Here is a 24576-nt window from a genome sequence, read left to right on the forward strand (position 1 = left end):
AGCGTGTTCAAGTTATAGAGAGAGGTGGAACGGTCGGAAGGCTCTTCAAAAACCTGGTGAATTGAAGGCTTTTCGGTGGCTTTGGAGTCCAACAGTTTCTGTCATCCGTATGATGCCCCACCACCTGTACTAAGCACTGAACACGCAGTATCGTGGGCTTGCTATCGTTTCTTACTCGCAGCGCCCCTGCAAACTGAAACCAGAAGAGCACAGAGGTCTACACCTTCACCGAGTGCCCCGCAAACCATGTTTGCAGCTTGCAGAGTCTATGTTTTTCTCAAAGGGAATCATACCGAGCTATCCAAAAGACACTGTGATGTTTCAACGAGCGTCTGGTCACGGTGGGAGAAATACTGATTGCTCGCGGTTCGGAGCCACTCAAGCGGAACCTTGATGCATGGGGCCACGCCGGAGGAGATACAGAAGTAATCTGAAGTGAGTCCGTACGAGTAGCGGACAAGCTTACCCACACAACACGATGTCGACCTCAAGGTTCTCCCGCTTCTTCCTTACGTACGAGTGAAAATGTCCTGCAACCAAGCAACAACGGAGCAAAACAATTCCCCATCCCTGTGCTGGAAATACCGGGAGAGGATTTGTAAGCTGCTGGAGAGGTTGCTTGGAAGTTTTTTTTTGGCTGTGGGGAGCTGCAGCGGCGCAACCTCACGGCAAGGCCATGTCTACAGTTCCGTTAGAGAGCTTTGGTCATATTCAAGGGTCACTACTGGTTTGCCATACGCGCACACATCTACTCTTTCCCGTGATATCAAGGTGTGATTACTTGTAGAGGTGAATCTCCGAGCTCTGTCTTCCCCGCAATCTGGCAGCTTGGTCCGCCGCTCCCGAAGCCGCCGAGCGCCGGTTGAATTACCTTAAATATCCCCGCCGCTTACATACTCAGCTTTGCTTACTCACTTCTACAACCAACGTCAAGCCATCGTACGTCCACCCAATGCTCACTGTTGCACTTGCACTTGAGGCCTCGGCGCACTCAAGCTGAGATAACATGGCGCCGCTCTCTAAGTTGCGCTCTGCTAACCGTTACGCGTCTCAGAGCAGCTCCATCCCACCACATCCTTCCCACCTGTCTCGCGCATCACCTGCATCGGCTGCGCTTACAAGTCCTCCGATAGAGCCGCCCTGAAAGCGCTGACCAGTTCGATATCCTGTGGAACAAGCCTGTCCACTACTATCTCACTATCAATTGATGCCGCCTAGCGGTCAGCCCCAACAGCCAATATATACTTATGCACCATACATCATGCAGCAACCCCAAGTAAGCCCAATGCGCCCGCTGCTTTTGCTTACTAAAGCCATGCTGACTATTAAGGACACTAAACAAGGCATGGAGATAGAAATGAGTACGTATACACCAGGTTCCGCTTACCAGCCCCGTGTGCAGCGCGTTAACTATTCTATAATAGGCCTTAGAGAACACCTTCTCGCCGCCGGCGCCGGCCAACAACCTGGCCAACCTGTTCCAACAACCATACCACCACAAGCTCACATTCCGCTCGACCCGCAAGGCCCGCTCGACCCCGCGATCCAGATGCACTACGCGACTCAACATCCACATTCCCCTCTTGACCACACCTCTCTGTCCCCTCCCGCGGACTTCTCACCAGATGGTCATGGCAGTCAGAAAGGCCGCCGTGAACTTAGCAGCTCGAAGCGCGCTGCTCAGAACCGCGCCGCTCAGCGCGCCTTCCGCCAACGCAAGGAGGAGTATATCCAGAAGCTGAAGGACCAGGTCAAGGACTACGACGCCATTGCTGCAGATTACAAGACCCTGAGGGAGGAAAACTACGCGCTGAGGGATTATGTGATCAGTCTGCAGGGAAGGCTGCTTGAGCTTCAGGGAGAGGTTCCTCCGGCGCCGGGGGGCATAGATCTGAGCAGGCCGCCACCACTACCGACACACGGGCTCCCGCTTGTGCATCCGGGTCTTGATGCGCCAGCGGAGCAGCTCAGGCAGGAGGCCGAGCGAAGAGGACCGGAAGGTGGAGCGGCTGGAACTGCGATGAGCAACCATGCTGCAGCGCAACTACAGCAAGCGGCTGCGCTCGCGGCTGCACGGAGCGCGCAGCAGTTGAGCAATGCACACAAACATCCACACGAAGATGGACCGTACACGCAGGCGGGGTATTCGGAGGCGAAGAAGCAGAAGACGGGGGATGAAGATCAGCCGTCCGGAGGTATACCTTCTTACAGCGCCATATTCCCTGCGCCTCCGGAAACTCGTTAAGGACCGGGCTGATTGTTTGCCTTAGCGGGAGAGTCGTCTGAGTAGCGTGCCAAGAGCAAAGGCGAAGTTAGTACCATGTTTGCTTTTGAGCTGTAGAACAGTCCGTTGCGTATCCGGTGTGCTGGGTTTTGCTGGCCGCCACTGCGAGGCGAATTTGGTGGATGTCCGTGCTCTCATAAGTAGAGTCGGCGACCGCTTCCTAACGGTCACTTTTCGCTGTTGCTATGTCGAATGCTATTGCATAGACTTGGCCGATAGAAGGTGTTCATCAAACGAGGCAACTCAAACTTCGGGTGATGAAGTATTGCGGAACTACCGTTGCAAGTGTTAATCGTTCTCAGTGAGTTCCGCTGTCCCTCTATCCTAGTTCTCCTTCAGTCTCTTGCATCTCACAGTTACGCTCATCCTGTCAAGCGAAGACCATGCCGCGTATCGTACAGTATCGAATCCACCTCCCCTTGAGTCGCCTGGAAGAAGCATGCCAAGTATCCTCAAAGTATAGTCACTCAAACACACCAAAATCTCCCTCACACGAATCTTCTCCATATCAAACCCTCCATCACGTGACCTTTCATCGTTCAAGCACCTCCGACCCCCTTCCCCATCCTCACCTTCCGATCATACTCCCCCCTGTTTTCCTCTTCCTTGAGCACACCATAAGCCTGTGTCACGACATGGAACCTTTCCAACGCTCCCTCTCTATCCTCTGCGTTCTTGTCAGGATGATGCTGCATGCAAGCCTTCCGATACGCTTGCTTGATCTGTTCCGCAGTGGCGTTGCGGTGAATGCCGAGAACAGCGTAGGGGTCTTTGCGGATCGCGAGGAAATGCGTCGTTAGCGCTTTTCCGGACAGCGGGAACTTCAAGGTGGGAGGCCGGGGTGGGAGGCGGTGAACTATGGGAGCCGCGGGTACTTGCGGCCGGGACGCTAGTTCTCTTGCTGGGGCTGGTGTTGTCGCGGTTGCTGGTCCTGCAGTTGCTGACGCTCCTGTGCTGGGTTGGGCTGTCTGAACGCGAACGGCGCGGACTGTCTTGCAGTCAGCGCAGGGACAGTCAGGCGCTGGAGGGAAGGGACGCCGACGGTCGTGGGGACGCTGCTGAAGTTGCTGCTGCTGATGCTGGGGTCTGGGCTGGGTGTTAAACTGCTGCAGGCTGAGACTTGCTTGACCGAATCGGATTCCGAACTGGGTCACACGTCTGGTCTGCTGCGGTGTAAGGTCAGTCTCGTGTTCTTCCCGGATGTTTTGAGGGAAAGCGCCACAGGCTAGGCTAACATGATGGACAAATATCTCAGAAAAAGGGGCATGTTTCCCTGAAAGCATGAAGCTCTAGTCCTTGAACACGAATGTAAAGGGGCAAGGTATATTAGAGCTTGTTCGTTCCACGTTTCTGTGTACTTACATTCTTCTCTATGCGGAAGCCCTGTCCTGGTCGCGGAAAGGAAGGAGCAGCAGCGGTAACAGCGGTAGGCTGCCCCGGCTTACTCGCAGAAGCCTTGCTTTGTTCCGGCCCGCTCTCCTGTTTGATCGACGCTCGCGACGCAGTAGGAGGACCCGCCACTGCTCTAGGGGCCCCTAGAATCGGATTTGGTCGCGCCTGCTCTCGAGGCTGGCTGTTCACCGGTATCCATGGTTCCACAGCAGGCGGTCCGTTCGTCCTCGTCCTGGCCGGAGGCTCAAACATTCCAGCTACTGAGGCGGAGGCGGAGACTGTGCTGTTGGCGAGACTAGCAGCTGGTTGGTTATCCACTGCGGTACGTTGCTGCTGCGCATCGTTGGATGGAGCTGGCTGACCGTTGTTGGTGACGTTGAGATTAGAGGCCAGTCTGTTCACATACGGAATGCCGTGCTGTTGGGCCTGAGCTTGTGAGCGTGTGGTTTGCGGAGTCTGTGCCTGCTGCGTGCGGGCCAGTTGTGCCTGTACCTGCTGATGCCTCTGTAGAAAGTATTGCAGCATCGCCTCGAAATCTCGAATACGTGGCAGTGGGACCATGTCTATCGCCCACGCAGGCTGATACATGGTCCAATCCAAGCTGCTTCCATCGGGAAGATAGCGTTTCAGGGACACTGCATGGCCCGATCGATCCAGAAGCGCAGAAGCAGTGTTGTTGTGCGTACCGGCGTAGATGTGCATCAACCGGAGAACAAGCGGATTGTTCAATGAAAAATTTCGATCAAGCTGAAGCCGGACATGCCGGAATATGGATGTGGCCAAATCAGGAGCTCTCCATGGGCATTCCTCTAACTGATGCAAAGGGACGAAGCCACAGATTGGGCAACGAGCTAGCTGTTGGGGGTTCTGCGGACCGTGCTGTGCTTGCGGCTGCGGCGCTGCTGCTATCCGAATGGGAGGCTGTCATAGCAAGTCAGTAACTTCTCCAAGCTTAAAACGTAGGACAACTGGTTATTTTTGTCTTAGTGTTGACGGGGATGCTCAGCTTAAAGACATCTTGCTGACTTTGTTGGTGAGCAAACCAGGTTGAACGTACCCTTACATATGGAGCGCCCGGCCCTGGTAGACCCACTGGACGTCTCGTATCGAAGATCCTTGCCGTCGGTTGTTGCTGTCCTGTGGCGGCAACAGGCCGTCTCGAAGTATTGCCACCTTCCTGCATTGGCGCAGAGCCGAATGAGCCGGCTGGAGCCGCTGGCGTAACAGGAGGCGTTGCCGATAAGTCGATGATGGTCGCAGACCGCGGTGGGTCGCCTAGCGGACGTGCTGGATTGAATCCCGACGGAGCGGACATAGTGCACAAACGTCAAAACACAGTAGAAAGAGATCCAACTTTATAGGGAAGGCCCTTGCGCGGATGCTGCTACTGCTGAAGTGAAGAAAGGGAAGCTTGAAGAGAATGGAGAGCTAAGGCCCGAGCAAGTGAAGAGGTGGAGTCTGCTGGGCTGAAGAGAATAAAGCGCGGAATACAGACGGGTGTGTGTGTGTCTTCACTTTGCTCAGCTTTATGCGTTCACGGACTTCCATCTCTTTCTACGGCCGGCGGGGGCTCTGAAGGGACCTAATATCCAATAAGGATAGTATATTAATCATTTAGCCCAGTGGTATCCTCACCCCGCAGGTAATAGCGATGGGTATGGCGTTGGTCTGCTTTACGTCACGAAGTTTAAAGGCGTTGGTTCGATTCTCACTTCCTACTTTCTGAGTCTAATTGCTTTCTACGAACTAACATCCAGGCCCAGAAAAAAACCCCAACACGGTGGGGGCTTTCTCAGAAATGAGTTTTTGCCATCCCGTTTTCCATAGATCACTTCACTTTTGCCAAAGGTAATAGATGATGCCATTAAGGTTTTAATATCACATTGCACCCGGCTCTTGAATTGTATCATGTAAAACAGATGCCTCACCCTCAGACTGTCTCATCCATCATATCGTTTCGCAGTGAGGCCTTACTCTTCCATATTCAAACCGAGCCACACACAAGACTTATCACTGGTTACCCCAACCCGAAATTGCAAGATGCGTGTACTGGTGAAGGGAGATGAAATCACTCAGGAAAAGTCTACAGATGGATGGATATAGCTTGTTTCACTTTCAATGGAGCAAGCTACATCAACCAGGGCATCTTCAACCACGGAACACTCAAGCTTAAAACGCACAGAACACGGATTCGACACCGTCAAGTGCCAGAGACAGAGATCAATCCTGTCAGGTTTTGATTCATCTGCCTTGTGGGTATGGGGTACAACACAACAGTCTGTTGAATATCAACATGAACCAACTGACACAGATAGACTCTACACGCTCAGCCAACAACAAAGTACCCGAGCAAAGTGTTCAGCACCATGCAAGGCTTCTGCATCCCATGGCGCTACCTCTCGGGCCCGGCCACCCAAACGCCCCACCCTCCCGACTCCGATATTGACGATTCTGGTCTTGAAGGCGAGGACGAAGACGAGGACGGCTTCATAGAAGTCGACACCCCCGCCAAAATCCCAGCCGTACGCTTCTCCATCCGCCTTGCCCTCTCCATCAGACTGCAGTTCTAACCCCCACAGGACTCCCACTGCGACCCTCTCCTGTACTCGCCTCCCAGCCGCAAAGAACTCGCCTACCACACCGCGCGCAACCTCGCCAGCGACGCAAAAGAGCTCGCCCAAACAACACTCGAAGCGGCAGCGGCCACCGGCATCCCCCAGTGCGCCGCCCCCCTCGCCGCAACAGCCGCCACGACCAGTCTCGCTTACCTCCAGCACCACCTCCCCACCTGGGGTCAACTGACCAGCACGCTCCGAGCACGAGCAACACAGTGCTGGCAGCATCGATATCTCTGGCGCCAGCAACAGTTTCCTGTCTCTTCTGGTGACTACCCGCGCCGTCCGCCGCCGTCAGGGAGCTCGGACATCCCGATGTTCCCGGAGCGCGTGGACGAGCTGCCGAGGAGTGCGTGGTATGCGCAGCGCGAGGAAGGGGCGGAGCGGGGGTTCGGGCCGGCGCTTATGCGGGCGGTTGGGGAGGGTGAGGCCATGAATGACTTGGAGAATGACTGCCAAGAGATGTTGAAGGATCGAGATGATGAGGAGAGGAGCGGAGGAGGTGGGGCGCTGGCGTGCGCTAACACGCCAGCGGGCGGTGAAGAGGAGACTGAGGAACGGGTGCTGGCTGAGATGCTGCGCGGTTATGCAGGCGATGCCAGAGCGGCACATAGGTCCGGAGCAAGTAAGTAACGGATGGGAAAGAGCGATTGCTTCAAGAAGGGTAGATTGTGTGACTGTGGAATCGATCTGAATAGCCGAGATACTGGAGAGCGGTAGCAAGAAGTTGAACTGCTCAAGCAGCGAGGTTTCTTATCGATTAGTCCTACTGGAGGGTCTGTATTCGAACGATCCATTCAGGAATGGTCAGTTGCGAACGCGGTTGGCTCTAAGCGCGGTGCTTGGGAGTTGGCTTGAAAGGAGCAAGAGATCTCACTGCTATGCAAGGAGAGGTAGAGCAAACTATCCACTGGGGATGAAATCATGGAAAGGCTTAGAAGAACAGCAGAATGCTCGATGTCCGGCCAACGACATAGCTAGTCTGTGATAACGCTGAATTCGATAGAGTTCTATCTAAAAAGAAAACCTGAATGCTAAGAGCTGAGCAACCATGCTGATGAGAAAACTAATTCTTCCCTCTCGTCTTACTCCGTGTCGCCTTGACTGGCGTAGTGTCTTCAACCTCCACCATGTCCCCGCTTGACCCAGATTCGCTTCCGTCCCCGCCTGTATCACTAGCAGACGAACCGCCATTCCTAGCCTCTGCTGCCTTCCCCACCCCTTCATCGCCGGAACCCAACCTACCCTCCGGACTCCCCCCCGCACCCTCCCTCTGAACCTGCTCCATAATCTTCCTCCCCTCACTCTCCTGCCCATTCCACCCGCCACACCCTGCACACTTCCACTTCCCCAAATCCGCCAAGCTCCTCGTGCCGGGCGGCGCCTGTCCGTTCACGAGCCGGCAGTGCGAGCATATCAGCGCGATTCGGTTCTTCGGGTGCGTCTCGTCTTCGCCGAGAATGACGTCGAGGATGCGGTCGTACCATTTCGAGTGGCCGGTGTCGTAGGCGGAGGGGTGGCGGGAGGGAGCTGGGCGAGTGGAGAAGGCGTTGGGGGCGAATTCTTCGCCTGGGGCTTGGGATGGCGGTGGGGGTAGTTGTGGTATCAGCTCCGGTGGATAACCCGGCACTGGGTGTAGTGCTGATGGTGGACTTTGTGGAGCAGCCGGTGCTGGGGACATTCTTGGGCCTCGAGGAATGTTTGCTGTGGGTGGCGGAGGGATGTTCGTTCGGCCTGGTTGTGGGGTGCCCTTCTGGCTGCGGGGTGACTTGCCCTTGGGTTGCGGAGACGGTGCGTCCACTGGGGTTGGACGCTGGGAGCCATACTTTTCGAGGAGCTGCTGGGTAGTGTTGTACTTCGTTGCCGCCTTTAACTTCTCAATCGTTGCGTCTCGCTCCTTGTAGAGGCCGTCGAGATAGGCCTGGGTGTTTGAGATCCGGTAGTTGTAGAAGGTTGTGAATGCTGTTCGAACGCCGTATATTCTATGAATCTGTTAGCTGCTGTACCCTACAGATTCTAATGCTGTCAGCTTACAGGACTGGTCCGCCAGCAATCGCGGTATACTCGACCGGGCTCCAGTTCTTCCAGCCAGTGACCAGAGTCAGGATCAAGGCGACGATCATGTAGGCAAAGCTGGTGTACAGGGTCCACATAGCCCTGACACGCCTCGAGCTCTGCCGCAGACGGTCATTTTTGGCGCTTGCTTTGGATATTTTGGCCGCCAGCGTAGAGAGGGTCTTTTCGAATGATGCGGCGGAGGAATCGCCGCCCTACGTAGGGATTAGTAAAGTTGAGCACAGCGGCAGGGAAATCCAGTCGAGCATACCTTCCAGGGCCACAGAGACACCATTGTGTTAGCTGTCAGGATCCCTCATCGTGGACAATAAGCGTTGTTATGCCGGCGCGTGACGTCGGTAAGGCAGCGACGAAGCCGAGTTACAGTTGTGCCGAATATATACCGGTTCAAACAGCTAAACAGCTAGCTGAGCTGTTTCTCCATCAGCAATGTCAAACCACACAGCCATGGCGTTAGCAGCATACAGACACCTCCTGCGATCCACGCGCATAGCCTTCCAAGGTACGAAAACCTCCCCAGACCCGCGCATTGGCCTAAGTCTAACGAACCATACCCAGGCGACTCATTCCGCCTCATGTCCGCCCGCCATGCCGCCCGCGACGGCTTCGAGCAAAACCGCTCTCTCCCGCCGAGTAGCACAGATGCCTCAAATGCCGTCACACATGCCGAAGAAGTAGCCAAGATATTACGGGAGAACGTTGTTCAGGGGCAGGCGATACAAGAATCAGGAGACGAGCAATACTACAGTACAGAGGGCCTTGTATACTACAAGCTAGCGGACCTGGATTGCTGACCATGGTGCAGAGTTGCGGATACACGAGCACACGGAGAGGGGCGACAATGAGTCGATCAAGAAAGCCGGGAAGACGGCGGGGAGGAGAGCCACCAATCTAGCTGGGAAATGCGCTTCGTTATGATATCTGAGTACGGCTTGCTCGCGCGCGTGTGAACTGCCATGCTAAAACTCCCATATGCCCTCCGATATCTGAACGCCCGACAATGCACACAGTCGAATCGTCTCCCAAAGATCAGGCCACCAGCCATACTAATTCCCAGCCAGACTAGCATAGTGTACATCGTCCACTCCTGGCGGAGGCGCCAATGCGCTCAGACTGTCGAGGTCGTCTTGCGCGGCGGCAGCTGCTGGTAACGCGCCTCCTTGTGCACCGCCGATGTTTCCACCCGATGCGGCTGCTATCGCCTTGACCGTTTCCCTTCCCTCCCTGGCGTGAGCCATCCTCTCCTCTCGCTCCAATGTGTCCAATGGCTTCGGCCGTCCCCATTGTACGCGAAGCGGCACTCCCTTGACCACAGCCTTGCCCTGACACGCCTCTGCTGCTGCCTCTGCCCCTTGTCGTGTTGCGTAGTTCATGAACGCCGAGTGAGCCCGGTGGGAGCAAACCACCGATCTGAGCGGGCCGAATTTGGAGAAGTATGTGCGCAGTTCGTGCTCCGGAAGATCGTCCTCAACACCCGTGACGAACAGCGACGTGATGTTCGGGTCCGTCGGCGGCAGTATATCCTGCGGCTGCGGCGGCAGCTGTGCAACGCTCGGAAAAGCGCGCCCCCCTCTCGCACCACCGCGTCCACCCCTCGCAGGTCCTCTCGCCCCGCCCACACCCACCGGCCTCGAATCTCTCGTCCTGATCGGCCCCGGCGTATGGCTCGCCTCCGCGCCCTCCGGCGCACCCAGCAGCTTCTGCCCGCCCTCCTCTTCAGCAGCCGCATCCAGCCTCCTCTGCCTCTTGTAGTACGGCTCACTATTCGCCAGCCTCCTGAGCAGCTCCCTGGCCTTCTCATCCGTCTTCTCATACGCCTCTACGGCCCCTCGTCCCTCTTCAATCTCCTTCTCATGCTCCTGGGCATAGTACTCCCTATTGACCGCGCTCTCCGGGCCCGGGGCCACCATCTTGAGCGCGGCGTCCCTGACCGGCAGCGGCAGGCCGAAGGAGAGGTCCAGCATGCAGCACTGGCAGCAGTTCTTGAGGCGCGCGCAGGTCAGGCAGATGTTGGTGCGCTTTTGGCGGGCGGTGCGGTCGGCTTTGAAGCGGAAGATTGTGAAGGGTCGCGTGCAGATCTTGCACTCGGCGCCGTGGTCTTCTTTTAGCATCTGTACGTAGGGACTGTCGGGGAGGCAGCGCTCGCAGACGGAGGGGAAGTCGGTGGTTTCCCAGCCGGAGCGGTTGAGGTCGTGCTTGATTTGGGGGGGCATGGTGGGGAGGTGGTAGTGAGAATGGGTTATGCGCCTGTCGTGGGGGATAGAGGCGGAAGACAGAGAGAGGTGTGGGTTATTAATGTCGGATTACCTAGCAGCGCTGATAATGGTGGATGTGGTTCGGCAACAAATCATCACGTGCACTCGGCGAAAATGCGACAAGGTGTGGCTGCTTGAAAGCGGTGGCTCTCAACGAAGTTTAGCTCCAGGGACGGCGCCACGCAACCCTGGGAAATGCGCCGACCGCCGTTCAGAATTCGGGGCATGTCGAGATCTGGAGACCGAAAATTGACAAGCTTCTGTTTATAACCCCAAACAACCTCTCCCATAGATACTCAGCTCTTCCACCCATTCTCCGCCCACATCGAAGGCAGCGGATTTCAACAATGGCGCCAATTGCCCTCGAAAACGAAGATCTCGCCCGCGATGCCGCCTTCAACAAGGCCATGCACGGCAAGTCCGCAGGCGAGCGCGGCGGCATGGCCTCGATGTTCAAGAAAGACTCAGCCGCGCAGAAGGCAGCCGTAGACGAGTACTTCAAGCACTGGGACAACAAGGGCGCCGCCGAAGAGACTGAAGCAACGCGCGAGGTCAGTCTACCAGAACCCCCTCCTATACCGCAACACACTAACACCGTCCAGGCACGAAGAGCAGAATACGCCACGCTGACCCGCCACTACTACAACCTCGCCACCGACCTCTACGAGTACGGCTGGGGCCAGTCCTTCCACTTCTGCCGCTTCCACTACGGCGAGCCGTTCAGGCAGGCCATTGCGCGCCATGAGCACTACCTCGCGCACGTCATGGGCATCAAGGAGGGCATGCGGGTGCTGGATGTTGGCTGTGGTGTCGGCGGGCCTGCGCGCGAGATTGTCAAGTTCACCGGCTGCAATACCATTGGCCTCAACAACAACGACTATCAGATTGAGCGGGCGACGCGGTATGCCGAGAAGGAGGGTTTGGCGCACAAGTTGAGCTTCACCAAGGGAGACTTTATGGTATGTCACATGCTTCATTTCTGGTACGCCACATCCCATCTACGAAGCCGCTCCTAACCCCAACAACAGCAAATGAAATTCCCCGAATCCTCCTTCGACGCCGTCTACGCCATCGAAGCCACCGTGCACGCCCCCTCCCTCGAGGGGATCTACAGCCAAATCTTCCGCGTCCTCAAGCCAGGCGGCGTCTTCGGCGTCTACGAATGGCTCATGACCGACGCCTACGACAACTCCAACCCGCAGCACCGCGAGATCCGGCTGGGCATCGAGCAAGGCGACGGCATCTCCAACATGGAGAAGATCGACGTGGCCCTCAAGGCCATGCAGGCCGCGGGCTTCGAGCTCGAGATCAACGAGGACTTGGCCGATCGCCCGGATCCGTTCCCCTGGTACTGGCCGCTCGCGGGCGATTTCAAGTATATGCAGAGCATTTGGGATACGCCTTCGATTCTGCGCATGACCAAGTTTGGGAGGGGCGCGGTGCATAGGTTTGTGGGTGCGCTGGAGATGGTTGGGTTGGCGCCCAAGGGCACGCAGAAGACGGCGGATAGTCTGGCGTTGAGCGCGGATTGTCTTGTTGCGGGTGGGAAGGAGAAGCTGTTTACGCCTATGTACTTGATGGTGGGAAGGAAGCCGATGGCTTGAGGCAGGCATGTGTGGTGATGTTTCAATGGCGCGTAAATAATTCGTCTGTCCGTTGTGGTTGCATCTACAATTCCTGCTAATTTCGTTTTTGACGGCTCATGGCACGCAGAGAAAGCATCATTGTGGAGTCTAAACATAATACTAGGAAGCCTCAAGGGTTTGTCTCATAAGACGAACGATTCTTGCCTCTCTGAGGGTGAACGAAAATGATCGAGAGGTCTGAGGGGAAGAGGTCGGCCATGACTGACCACCCCATGGGGGTAAAATGCGGTATCTTACGGACCGTGGCCGTCCACAGCAAGCGGCCTGAACGGACAACACTCAGGTGAAAGCAGGCTCCTGTGGAGGCGATACCCCTCGATCGACGATACGAGTCCCACGGAGTCCATCAAGAAAAGGTGTTTTGTCGGAGCAGGACTGACTCGGAAGAGACAAGAAAAAGGAACGGGCAGATGCAGCAAGTTGGGTGAGAAGCCTGGATTCTCCGATGGAAAGACATTCCTTTCCTAAATGAGTTCGAGAAAGCAACGACATGCGAGGGAACGTTGTGCAAGGAAATGACAGGTAACTCGCAGCTACGGGATACGAGCACGAGCGAAGAGGCGGAACGATGCGAGAGCTATCACCTACCGGAAGTAGACATGTGTTCGCGGCAGAATGCGTCTGACGGCCCCCGGATCACGTCTTGTGGTATGCCCCTGACAGGTTGAACTTCTTTCAGAGACCGAGATAAGCGGATTCGGAATGGGAGACGTGCTTCACGGCCGCCAGAAGTTATGATCGATTTTCATGTGCGGTCAGCAACCTGAAAAGCGGACGACCGATGAGTTGGGGAGATAACCAGGTAACTGAAGACAGGAGATAACAGCTGGATCTTCCACGTGGGGCAATGACTGCGGTTCGCGTGTGGTACAAGAGGCCCTGGCGGCGTACTGCGGAAAGCATTGGGAGGTAGATGAGCTCGCCACAATACGCATAACATGCTTTGGGTGAGTGCAGGCTGATGAAAGCGTAAGGGCAAGCGAATAGATTATGATCCGCTGGAACAAGTTCGTAGGCCGTCTGCCTCATACGATAAGCACGGTTCCGGTTGAGAGCGAAGGGTAAGAAGAACCGGCGAACGGTGCTTTTTCGAGGACAGCTGCGTGAGAGAAAGCTGGATGGTTGTTGGAGACTAATTGGACGCTTCAAATGCATGGACGATGTACTGATCAGGCTGGCAAGGCGGCGAAGTAGGAGCTTCTAGGTTCGGAAGAAGCATGACGCGAGTAATCTGGAGAAATTTCCGCACCCGTCTGCATGATCTGCGGTTCCAGAGGTTGTTGCTGTACTGTACCTGCTGCTTTATCGTGCCGCAGCTGGTTGGTGGTTCGCATACTTGCTGCCCAGTCGCAAAGTGTTCCTATGGCGCAAGACCTATAGAGGTCCCTAGACCGGAAGAACCGAGGATGTTTTGGAACTGTTTTATCTGCCCTAGGAACTGCAAAAGAGTCGCCAGAACCCCTGGGTTTATTAAGAAGAAAAGAGAGCAGACTATCCCAGAGCGGCTGATGGTAGATACAGGATGTGTAACCTCGCTTGCTGCGCGTGTAACGACGCTCTTCAAGTGTCATGACGTCCAACTAGGTTTTCGGTGCCTGAAGCTTGTCTTTCTGCGACCTGCAGGATACGTGCTTGATTGCTTACCTTCCTTCAAGTCTCATACAGCCCCTTGGCCGTCGGTGCTGCAAGGTAGCACAGGCAACCCAAAACGTGCAAGAAGGCGACAGCGGCTACACGCAATGCAGCGACCAAACTCTGTACGACTAAACACCAGGAACAGGTCACGCAATCTTTGGTCTCAGGCTTGTCAGGTAGACGCTCAAGGGAGGATCCGTAGTAAGCCGCACAAACACAATCACGAGGTCTCGATGACCGTTGCGGCTACATTCAGAGAGGGCGACCCCAGCGCTGAAGCAGAACACAAAGAGCAAGGTATTACTTGCGCTTTATGGCCCCCAGACCAAAATCTCAACTCCTCGGATAGAAGCGATGGCGTTCGGTAATGATAGAAGCGCTGCTGTCGAGGCTCGCTCCGAAATCTTCACCGGGCAGGCGGCAGGTGGAGACACGGTTAAGCGGAGAAAGCTGAATCCGGACATGACGGTGATCGCTTCGACGGAAAGAGATTCAGATCCCAGCTGGATGCCCTGGGTTACGTACTTCGCCTGCAGACCTTGGTTGCCGCTGTTACTTATTTGGCAGTGCGCCCACGCTCAGAGAGTGGGAGATTTGGGGAGCGCCGGCTGGTATGCGGGCCTCAGCATTCAGCTTGCGCCCAGTTGCCGGTTCTCTGGCGTGACGCTCCCGCGCGTCCTCATCCATCAGTGGCTTGGTGTTGGTCAGAGCGATGGCATCGAGGCAGCTTTGGAGGAGATGAACTGCCGCACGGCGCGGGGCCGTTGCCAAGGCGGTGGACATCAACTTGGAGCGAGTAGTGACTTCATCGCAGCTGTCCGGGGCCTTCCCCTTGTTCCTCGACCACGGCCCGGCCCCAAAGGCACAGGGGGGATCTGGAGGCGTTATGCAAGGTACGGCTGACCAACATGTGATACTGCATGAAAGATCTCGAGGTTGCGAGACGCCGAGTTGCTTAAATAGATCCTCAAGTGCTTATCTCGTAAAACCCCAATGTTTGCGCCACAGTGTCGCCGCGGAACTACCATCGATCCAGTTCTGATTCGCAGAGTGTGGTGGCGGCACCGGGCGCCATCAGAGTCGGTCTTTGCTTCGGACATAGAGGGGCTGGGGATTCTCCGCAGCGAAACGGCGACTCGGCGAGAAGTCTTATGAGCATTGATCATAACACAGCCATATGCAACACGTTGATTAGATATAGCGACCTCTGTCACTCCTGACCCACACTTAAGCCAGAGAAATCGATTAGCTTGGGTTTGAGGTGTATGAGTCGCAAGACTCTCTACTTAGATATCACTGTTGCCTGTCCTGGGCTCCTGTCGACCTCACATAACTTCTTTCAACCGTGCATCCACTTTCCCACGGCATGCCGCATTCTGACCCGGGTTCGACAGACAACATGGAAAGTCAACAGCTCCTTGCCCTGACTATATGCGGATACAAGAAGTCCGACATATCGGAGGAGGACTATCGTCATTACATGACCAAAGTCCATGCACCACTCGTGGCGGGCCTGATGGAGAAGTATGGATTTGTATCATGGAACATGGTAAGCTCTTCCTTAGCTGATGGGAATGCTGTATATGGTCCCGCTTCAACGGCATATGACGACACTGAGACATGAGGACAGACGCACAATACCAGCGCAACTCGGCCAGAGATGGCGAAGCTGTACGACCCGCAATTTGCCAACGTTGCAGATTACGATGCCATTGTACAGATCGTGTTCAAGGACGTGGATGACTTCGTTAGGATGAAGGTAATATCTCAAGACCGTCTAAAAACATTGATCCTCCGCTGACTTACGGAAGGCGGATCCACACTTCATGAAGAGTGTCACACCGGATCATGAGAAATTCGCAGATACCAAGCGGTCAAAGTACGTGACTCACCTTCGCGAAGAGTAAGCCGGCTTACCAACTGCTTCTAGGATGACGATTGGCCTTCATACGGTTCTCTTGAGAGACGGCAAGGTCGTGAGCTGATCAAGCCCATATGATATCTGGGTTGAGTTTATAGAATATTGCATTGTTGTCGCACCTGGCTCCCTCTTGACAATAAGTGAAAAAATAGCGTTTCGTGCGCAATATATCATAGGCTTCTTCAGGATCAGATAGAAAGATCACAAGTCCCCAGACTATTTCTCGGGAGCCCGCGACAGTCCCATGGATATAAACGTCCGCCTGCGCATCAGCCCAAGTGCATCATGATCATGATGTGCCTCGGAACTCTGGATGCGAACTGCTGCTTTGAAGTACTTCCGTGCACAAGTAACCCAGTATGTGGATGCGCCCTCTGCCTAGTGGTGCTGCAGCTGTTTCCAGGAATAGGAATGCACAAATGCCACCAGCTTGCAACGTGGGCGTGCTCGTACTTACCGGAATGACCGTACTGGGCTGTTTACTCCTCTTCCGCGGATTGCGTGTTGTCACAATCATCCGGTTGGACGTGAATGGTTAACACGGCAGACTAAACCCGAAGGGTGGGATGTAAGGAGTAAGCTGAGATGCTGCATCTCGGAGAAACTGTTGATACCCGATCCGGGCCAACCTCTTGTGCACCAGACCGCAAACCATCCTCAATCAGCATCTCAAATTGCCCTTGAATTTTATCCTAGCCCGAGTGGAGCGCCTTCTATGCACGCTTCCAGCCATCGACGACGGTGGCTCTGGGCGGAGCCGTCGAACGGGCCCTCTTGCAACAGCCGGCAGGAGCTGTGGTATGACAAGTTGACAGCAGCCCATCTCCACCAGTACCAGAAGATGCTTACCAAACGCGGCTGAGATGAATCTGGTTGACGTTGTGCATGGACCGACGGTGCCAGAGGAACGTGGCGTGGTTCTACCGTCCTTCTCAGCAGAGTAACAGGTGCCGCAATTGCCCAGTGGTCGTGACATCCATTGCTCTTCGAGGTGCAATGGGCCCACCCTAACGGGGGCTAACTTCAAAGCCAGATCTTTATCCATCCGAAACCCAGACTCTGTGTCCGTTTTGGAACCCCTCGGCCAATCATGGAACATGAGGACAGGGTTGGAGTCGAATGGCGCTTCAACCTTCGGACTCCGAAAGGGCGTCAGGGAAGTGACAGCCGCTGCCCTTGGCGTTAGCGCTGACCGGGAGTCGCCATGATTTCGTCTGTGATCTGCAGATAGCTAGGTTACCAAGCCTCTCCTGGTGGAAGCCGGCGGGGTGGCAGATCGACGGATGATGGACCTGCGACCATGTTTGGTCCATGAACGCATGCGGACGAGACATACATGTCCCAAAGTGCCCGTATCAATAGAGTGGAACGTACCGGTAATCGGGGCCAGCGTTTGAGATCTCTTCCAAACCGGTGCGATCAGACCCGTTTGCTCATTGCGCTGTATATATCCCTCTGCCTTGGTACTAAGAGACTTCACTATCACTGCTCCAATTGCAACGTCCACGGCCTGCCATCCATACCCTCGTTAGCGCAAGCCTGCCGCCTATGTTGAAGGTACTTCTGGGGAATCTAATAATACACCTCCTCCGCCTTCCTTGACAGTCAAGCATCCTCTCCTTAGCCACTGCGACCACTTTTTCCCAACTCTACCGACCATGGCATCAACAAAGATCTATCTTTTTGGAGACCAGACACACAGCTTCGATGCCGGTCTACGTCGATTATACCAGCAGAAGGAGAATGGACCCCTTACAGCGTTCTTCGAGAAGGTCCATTTCGCCCTTCGGCGAGAGATAGGACAGCTTCCTGTCGCAGAGAGGCAATGGTTTCCCGCCTTCACGAGCGTAGTCGACCTGCTCGCTAGGCATCGTGAGTTGGGGAACAATCCTGCACTGGAGGGCGCATTAACTTGCATCCATCATTTAGCGTGCTTCATCAGGTATGTCTGGGTAAGGTTCTTCTGTAGGTCACTCCTAACCGATGATGTTTAGTCACTTTGGTGAAGGCTCCCGAATATATCCAGCGCCTGTGGACAGCATTGCAGCCGGTGCCTGCATAGGTCTCCTTGCGGCAGCAGCAATCAGCTCAGCTCAAACCGTCATCGATCTTCTACCACCAGCCGTTGAAGCGGTGCTGGTTGCTTTCTATACCGGTCTACGTACGATGGAGACACGAGATTACATCGAGCGCGCTCCATCCACTGCGAACTGGTGTATGGTTGTTGCCGCACCGGACGAGCACATGGTATCTGCAGCCATTGAAGACTACGCCTGTGCAAAAGTAAGGGACATATGGCTTGTAATGGTAGGTATTCGCTAACATGTGCCAGTGCCTATCACGTTCGTCCCGGCCCTACATCAGCGCTGTGAGCACGTCAAGTCTGGCAATCAGCGGCCCACCAAGAGTGCTTGAAACGATGCTTCAGTCTTCACCGTTCAACGCTTGGCGACCACTCAAACTCGCCATTCACGCTCCCTACCACGCTTCGCATCTTTATCAAGAGGCAGATTTAGACGCTATCCTCAGTATGAGGCATCAGGCAGTGCTCAACTCATACACACCGAAGATTCCCGTAATATCAAGTGTGACCGGCGATCGTCTTTCCGCCTCAAACTACGGTGCTCTCTTGAGGTGCGCACTGAGGGAGATTCTACTAGAACCGCTGCGGTGGAACAAGATCATCGAAGGTTGCAAGAACATCGCCGAATCGATTAACTCCGACCTGTGGCAAATCTTCCCAGTTGCAAGTTCGGTACCGAATGGCTTGGTTTCGGCGTTGCAGCAGGGTGGAAAAGTTGAGGTCGAAGTGGATGACTGCATTTCGTCTGGATCCAAGCGGCCATCATCTCGGGGATCGCCCACTGGTCGGCCAGAACAGTCAAAGATTGCGATTATTGGCTACTCAGGACGCTTTCCTGATGCGATAAGTCCCGAGCACTTCTGGGATCTCATGTATCAGGGCCTGGACGTCCACCGTGAAGTGCCAAAGGACAGGTGGAACGTCGAGACGCACGTAGACCCCACAGGCAAGAGGAAAAACACGAGCAAGGTGCCATATGGATGCTGGATCCGTGAGCCGGGACTTTTCGATTCGCGATTTTTCAGCCTTTCCCCTCGCGAGGCGGACCAGAGCGACCCAGCACAGCGATTAGCGATTACAACAGCCTACGAAGCCCTTGAAATGGCCGGTATCGTGCCCAATAGAACGCCTTCGACGCAGCGTAACCGAGTCGGAATGTTCTATGGTACTACCAGCGACGACTGGCGTGAGATCAACAACGGCCAGAACATTGATACATATTTCATTCCTGGAGGAAACAGGGCTTTCGTACCCGGTCGGATCAACTACCACTTTAAATTTAGCGGCCCCAGCATTAGTGTGGACACGGCCTGTTCGTCCAGTTTCGCAGCTATCCATACCGCATGCAATGCTCTCTGGAGGGGAGAATGCGACACTGCGGTCGCTGGCGGTACCAATATTCTGACGAATCCGGACAACCACGCGGGCCTTGATCGCGGACACTTCCTTTCAACCACCGGTAACTGCAAGCCGTTTGACGATGGTGCAGATGGATATTGTAGGGCGGACGCCGTTGGTACGGTCGTCCTCAAAAGGCTGGAGGACGCAGAAGCAGACAACGATCCGATTCAGGGCGTTATACTCGGAGCCCTAACGAACCACTCTGCGGAAGCAGTCTCAATCACGCGGCCGCACGCTGGGGCCCAGGCTTACATTTTCGACAAAGTCTTGAACGCCTCAGGAATCGACCCAACCGAGGTTGGCTACATCGAGATGCACGGAACGGGCACTCAGGCTGGTGATGCCGTCGAAATGAGCTCTGTTCTAAGCGTCTTTGCCCCCGATACACGCAAACGCTCCTCGGATCAGCCGCTGTACCTAGGATCTGCCAAAGCTAACGTTGGCCATGCGGAGTCCGCCTCTGGGGTTACTTCACTCATTAAGGTCCTACTTATGATGCAGAAGAACATTGTTCCTCCGCACGTAGGCATCAAAACCAAGATCAACCATGGGTTTCCCAAGGATCTCGAACAGCGCAATGTTCGTATCGCTATGAGGCCTACGCCATGGACGAGAAACGATGGCAAGAAGAGGCGTGTGTTCTTGAACAACTTTTCGGCTGCTGGTGGCAACACCGCGCTATTGCTTGAGGACGCGCCGATCGCTGCGGCCAAAGAGGGAGCAGATCCTCGTTCTACTCACGTTTTTGCCGTGACTGCGCGGTCGAAGAATTCGCTCGTGAACAACATCAAAGCTATGTCGACCTATGTAGGTGGCTGCAAGGAGGACGAATTGCCAAAGCTAGCATACACGACGACTGCTCGCAGGTTGCACCACAACTTCAGGGTCATGGTCAGCGGAAACGACTTTTCGTCAGTCAAGGCTGCGCTGGACGCCGCTGCTGCTCGGGACGACTTCCGACCAGTGCCCGCAGCTGCCCCGAAAGTAGCTTTCGCCTTCACCGGCAACGGATCCCAGTACATCGCCATGGGAAAGCAACTCTTCGACAATTTCGCTCAGTTTCGTCAGGACATCCAGCGGTTCGACAGCATCGGACTGGCCCAGGGCTTTCCTACGATACAGCCCCTCATTGATGGCAGCTGCTCGAATATCGACGAACTTGGACCGATCGTGACGCAGCTGGGTGCTACTTGCATGCAGATGGCACTGGCAAGACTCTGGGAATCCTGGGGAGTGAAGCCAAGCGTGGTAGTCGGCCACAGTCTTGGAGAATACGCAGCCTTGAACGTCGCTGGAGTACTCTCTGCAAGCGATGCCATTTACCTAGTGGGCAAGAGGGCGCAGTTGCTGCAAGAGCGTTGTACCGTGGGAAGCCATGTTATGCTTGCCGTCAAGGCGTCCGCTTCCTCCATCAGCTCTTTCTTGGATGGTAAAGAGGCCGAAGTCGCCTGTATCAATGCTCCTGAAGAGACTGTCGTTAGCGGCCCAAGCGATGTCATCGATAACGTTGCGGACAAAATCGCATCTGCAGGCTTCAAGTCGACAAAACTGAAGGTGCCATACGCTTTCCACTCAGCGCAAGTTGAGCCGATTCTGGAGAGTTTCCAAGACATCGCGGACTCGGTTACCTTCCACGGACCCAGCGTTCCAATCATCTCCCCATTGCTTGGCGAAGTCTTTACTGATGCGAACTGTTTCTCCGGCAAGTATCTCGCCCGTCATTGCCGTGAGCCGGTGGACTTCCTCCGTGGTATCGAGGCTGCAAAGAGCGCTAAGATTCTCAACGACAGCATGATGTGGCTCGAGATTGGTTCCCACCCGATTTGCGTGGGTATGATCAAAGCAATATTTGGCCCCAAGGTCACGGCACTAGCTTCTCTGCGTCGCAATGAGGACAGCTGGAAGATTCTATCAGGGACCTTGTCAGCCCTTTACCTTGCTGGTGCCGAGATCGACTGGAATGAATATCACCGAAATTTCACCGCATGTCATAAGGTCCTCAGACTGCCTGCTTATGCTTGGGACTACAAGAACCACTGGCTTGAGTACAAGAACGATTTCTGCTTGACAAAGGGCGATGCACCAATCGCTGCTGTCGCTCCCCCCGCTCCCGAGCCGACCTTCTCTACAACCGCTTTGCAGACATTGATTGAGGAGCATGCAGAAGACGACAAGGCGACTGTCCTGTTCGAATCACGGCTGTCGGATCCTGGCCTTGTTGCAGTTGTGCAGGGCCACAAGGTCAATGGCAATCGTCTCTGTCCTTCTTCGCTATATGCGGACATTGGTCTCACGCTAGGAGACTACTTGCTCGAGAAATATCGGCCTAACGAGAAGACGAGGACAGCTATGGACATTGCAAAGATGAGCATCGACAAACCCCTTATCGCCAAGGATCCCGACAATCAACGCTACCGCGTGTCCGCTACCGCAGATTGGACAACCTACACCATTGCATTCAACATCTTCAGCGTTACTCCGGAGGGGAAGAAGACCGTCAATCACGCCAATTGCCTCGTCAGATTTGGAGACCCGAAGGTCTGGCTAGCTGAGTGGAAGCGCTCTGAGTACCTAATCAAGCCGCGCATCCAGTCACTTCTCAAAAGCGTGGATGATGGACAGGCGTCCAGACTTAAGCGAGCGATGGCCTACAAGCTTTTCGCAACATTCGTGGAGTACGACCAGAAGTACCGCGGTATGGAGGAGGCCGTGCTTGATAGCGCTAATTTCGAAGCCACTGCACGTGTCAAGTTTCAGGACACCGAAAAGGATGGCAACTACTACCTTAGCCCCTACCGAGTGGATAGTCTTGGCCACCTTTCTGGGTTCACCATGAACGCCAATGAGACCATTGATACCAATGTGCAGGTTTATCTCAATCATGGATGGGAATCAATGCGCTGCTCTGGAAGTTTTTCATCCGAGAAGACCTACCGGACGTATGTCAAGATGCAGCCCACTGAAGGGACTATATACGCTGGAGACGTTTACATTTTTGATGAAGATGTGATCGTCGCGGTTTTCCAAGGTGTCAAGGTCAGTCTTGAGTGATTTGCCATTCCACCTGATCCGATGCTGACTTGTAGCAGTTCCAAGGCGTGCCACGCAAGCTTATCAACACGGTGTTGCCCCCTCCCAATGCTTCTAAAGCCACCCCAACGCCGGCAGCAAACCCTCCCAGAACCGTGACACCGACTGTACCTGCCAGACAGCAGAAGGTACAGGAGCCACCAGCCAAAAAGGCTAAGGCTACCACCATTGCAATCTCTCCACCGAAGCCCGCTGCCTCTAGCGTGATGGCGCGCGCACTTACCATCATCTCTGAAGAAGTCGGCGTGTCGCTGTCCGAGCTGACAAATGACGCTGTGTTTGCTGACCTTGGTGTTGACTCCCTTCTGTCACTGACCATTTCCGGCCGCTTCCGTGAAGAGCTTGACCTTGATGTCGAGTCGTCTATCTTCACCGACTGCGAAACCGTCGAGGCACTCGGCAAGGCCATCGCGCCCAGCAATCCTGAACCGCAGGCTCCTCTCGATTCGGTGGTTCTGAGCCCAAGCCGATTCAGCTCCGGCATTACCACGCCGGCAGACTCCGATTCAGATTACGCGCTTGACGATGCCTCCAGCAACACATCTATCGACGAAATGGAAGATGAACAGCCCAGCAAGAGCGACGGTACAATGGCACAGATGCGCCGGATACTCTCGGAAGAAATCGGAGTTACCGAAGACGAACTGACCGGCTCGGTCGAGCTATCTGACTTGGGCATGGACTCGCTCATGGCACTCACTGTTCTTGGTAGACTGCGCGAGGAGCTGAACCTTGATCTTCCCTCGGATCTGTTTGCCGAACACGGCAGCCTGGATGCCATCCAAGCAAGTCTAGGTATCACTCCACAGCCAACTGCCCGGCCCGCACCGCAACAAGCAGCCGCACGTATGGAACGAAAAGTTCCTACCGAGCCGATGCCGGCTGCAACCTCAATCTTGCTGCAAGGTAGCGCCAAAACATCCACCAAGAAGCTGTTCCTGTTCCCTGACGGCTCCGGTTCCTCAACATCTTATATGAACCTTCCGAAGATTGGCTCCGATGTCGCTCTTTACGGGCTGAACTGCCCATTCATGAAGACTCCAGAGAAGCTCAAGGGCAGCCTCTCAGAGCTAACAGCACCTTACCTCGCCGAGGTGCGCCGGCGTCAGCCGAAAGGCCCTTACTACCTAGGCGGCTGGTCGGCAGGCGGTGTCTGCGCCTACGATGCCGCTCAGCAGCTCATCGCTGAAGGCGAAGAAGTGGCTCGCCTCATCCTGCTGGACTCACCGTTCCCGATCGGCCTCGAGAAGCTGCCACCGCGGCTGTACAAGTTCTTCGACTCGCAAGGCATGTTCGGCACAGGCAACAAGGCTCCTCCCAGCTGGTTGCTACCGCACTTCCTTGCTTTCATCGAGTCGCTAGACGCCTACAGAGCTGTGCCATTCACCAAGGGCACGGCGCCTAAGACTCACCTCATCTGGGCAAGAGATGGTGTTTGCAAGAACCCCACCGACCCCAGACCCCCTCCCCAAGACGATGACCCGAAGGAGATGAAGTGGTTGTTGAACAACCGAACAGACTTTGGTCCCAATGGATGGGACACCCTGGTTGGCGGAAGCAGTAATATGGTAATCGAGAGCATGAGCGATGCCAACCATTTTTCAATGATGGAGGGTAGCAAGGCCGGCGAACTGAGTACTTTTATCGCAAGGAGCATGACTTAGAACTTGGGATGCATGGTAATTTTTCTGTTCAATACCATTTCCGGGAGTCTTGTATTTTCATGGATCATCGGGGCGGGCGAGGCGTAAAGCGGTCCTGTTATTTCAATAATATGCCGGATATTCTTGGCGTTCTAGCGGATAGACCGTTGGATTTTACGTACCCACGCCATGGTAGATTTAGTTATAGCTGCTTCAAATGGACATGAATGCTATCTCAGCTTGAGTCGCTTGGTTGTGGCCTTTGCTGTTGGGTGCTCATCCTGCTCCGTTTGAGAGTTCTGAGCCTCCGCGATCGTACGGAACACCCGCCCGTTTAGCTCCTCCGGGATTGAGTGTCTCAAGGATATAAGTAGATCCTTTTCGAAGTCAGCCGTCCTAACGGTGACCTTCGGTCTGTGCCGCTTGGATTTGACATTGCAAAGCCTCGGTAGGCCTCATGAACAAATCTACGGTGTAACTCTTGTCCCTCTGGCATCAATCCCGAGTCCGACTGCTCACGCGGCCGGACGGATGG

At 55.0% G+C, this 24576-nt stretch overlaps 9 protein-coding genes across 9 annotated transcripts; 6 read left to right on the forward strand and 3 right to left on the reverse strand.

The window, feature by feature from the left end:
• Nucleotides 1–1345: 1345 nt before the first annotated feature.
• On the forward strand, nucleotides 1346–2245 carry W97_04573 (uncharacterized protein; the record flags this gene model as incomplete). Its single annotated transcript, XM_007782462.1, has 1 exon — nucleotides 1346–2245. One exon carries the CDS (start codon nucleotides 1346–1348, stop codon nucleotides 2243–2245), a length of 900 nt encoding a protein of 299 aa, XP_007780652.1.
• Nucleotides 2246–2823: 578 nt separating this feature from the next.
• On the reverse strand, nucleotides 2824–4237 carry W97_04574 (uncharacterized protein; the record flags this gene model as incomplete). Its single annotated transcript, XM_007782463.1, has 3 exons — nucleotides 2824–3272; nucleotides 3327–3450; nucleotides 3647–4237. The coding sequence occupies 3 exons, from the start codon at nucleotides 4235–4237 to the stop codon at nucleotides 2824–2826; spliced, it is 1164 nt and encodes a 387-aa protein (XP_007780653.1).
• A 1805-nt stretch (nucleotides 4238–6042) lies between these two features.
• Nucleotides 6043–6924, forward strand: W97_04575 (uncharacterized protein; the record flags this gene model as incomplete). The annotated part of the gene is made up of 2 exons (XM_007782464.1): nucleotides 6043–6198; nucleotides 6256–6924. The coding sequence occupies 2 exons, from the start codon at nucleotides 6043–6045 to the stop codon at nucleotides 6922–6924; spliced, it is 825 nt and encodes a 274-aa protein (XP_007780654.1).
• Nucleotides 6925–7357: 433 nt separating this feature from the next.
• Nucleotides 7358–8641, reverse strand: W97_04576 (uncharacterized protein; the record flags this gene model as incomplete). Its single annotated transcript, XM_007782465.1, has 3 exons — nucleotides 7358–8273; nucleotides 8326–8561; nucleotides 8618–8641. 3 exons carry the CDS (start codon nucleotides 8639–8641, stop codon nucleotides 7358–7360), a joined length of 1176 nt encoding a protein of 391 aa, XP_007780655.1.
• A 173-nt stretch (nucleotides 8642–8814) lies between these two features.
• Nucleotides 8815–9285, forward strand: W97_04577 (uncharacterized protein; the record flags this gene model as incomplete). The annotated part of the gene is made up of 3 exons (XM_007782466.1): nucleotides 8815–8869; nucleotides 8926–9114; nucleotides 9173–9285. The coding sequence occupies 3 exons, from the start codon at nucleotides 8815–8817 to the stop codon at nucleotides 9283–9285; spliced, it is 357 nt and encodes a 118-aa protein (XP_007780656.1).
• A 128-nt stretch (nucleotides 9286–9413) lies between these two features.
• W97_04578 (uncharacterized protein) lies at nucleotides 9414–10580 on the reverse strand (the record flags this gene model as incomplete). Its single annotated transcript, XM_007782467.1, has 1 exon — nucleotides 9414–10580. One exon carries the CDS (start codon nucleotides 10578–10580, stop codon nucleotides 9414–9416), a length of 1167 nt encoding a protein of 388 aa, XP_007780657.1.
• Nucleotides 10581–10969: 389 nt separating this feature from the next.
• Nucleotides 10970–12226, forward strand: W97_04579 (sterol 24-C-methyltransferase; the record flags this gene model as incomplete). The annotated part of the gene is made up of 3 exons (XM_007782468.1): nucleotides 10970–11173; nucleotides 11225–11581; nucleotides 11651–12226. 3 exons carry the CDS (start codon nucleotides 10970–10972, stop codon nucleotides 12224–12226), a joined length of 1137 nt encoding a protein of 378 aa, XP_007780658.1.
• Nucleotides 12227–15302: 3076 nt separating this feature from the next.
• W97_04580 (uncharacterized protein) lies at nucleotides 15303–15810 on the forward strand (the record flags this gene model as incomplete). The annotated part of the gene is made up of 3 exons (XM_007782469.1): nucleotides 15303–15452; nucleotides 15534–15662; nucleotides 15715–15810. 3 exons carry the CDS (start codon nucleotides 15303–15305, stop codon nucleotides 15808–15810), a joined length of 375 nt encoding a protein of 124 aa, XP_007780659.1.
• Nucleotides 15811–17482: 1672 nt separating this feature from the next.
• W97_04581 (uncharacterized protein) lies at nucleotides 17483–24062 on the forward strand (the record flags this gene model as incomplete). The annotated part of the gene is made up of 4 exons (XM_007782470.1): nucleotides 17483–17766; nucleotides 17819–18107; nucleotides 18157–22344; nucleotides 22398–24062. The coding sequence occupies 4 exons, from the start codon at nucleotides 17483–17485 to the stop codon at nucleotides 24060–24062; spliced, it is 6426 nt and encodes a 2141-aa protein (XP_007780660.1).
• Nucleotides 24063–24576: the final 514 nt, after the last annotated feature.

Source organism: Coniosporium apollinis (genome assembly GCF_000281105.1).
Source record: "Coniosporium apollinis CBS 100218 chromosome Unknown supercont1.20, whole genome shotgun sequence".
Lineage (NCBI taxonomy): Eukaryota > Fungi > Ascomycota > Dothideomycetes > Coniosporium > Coniosporium apollinis.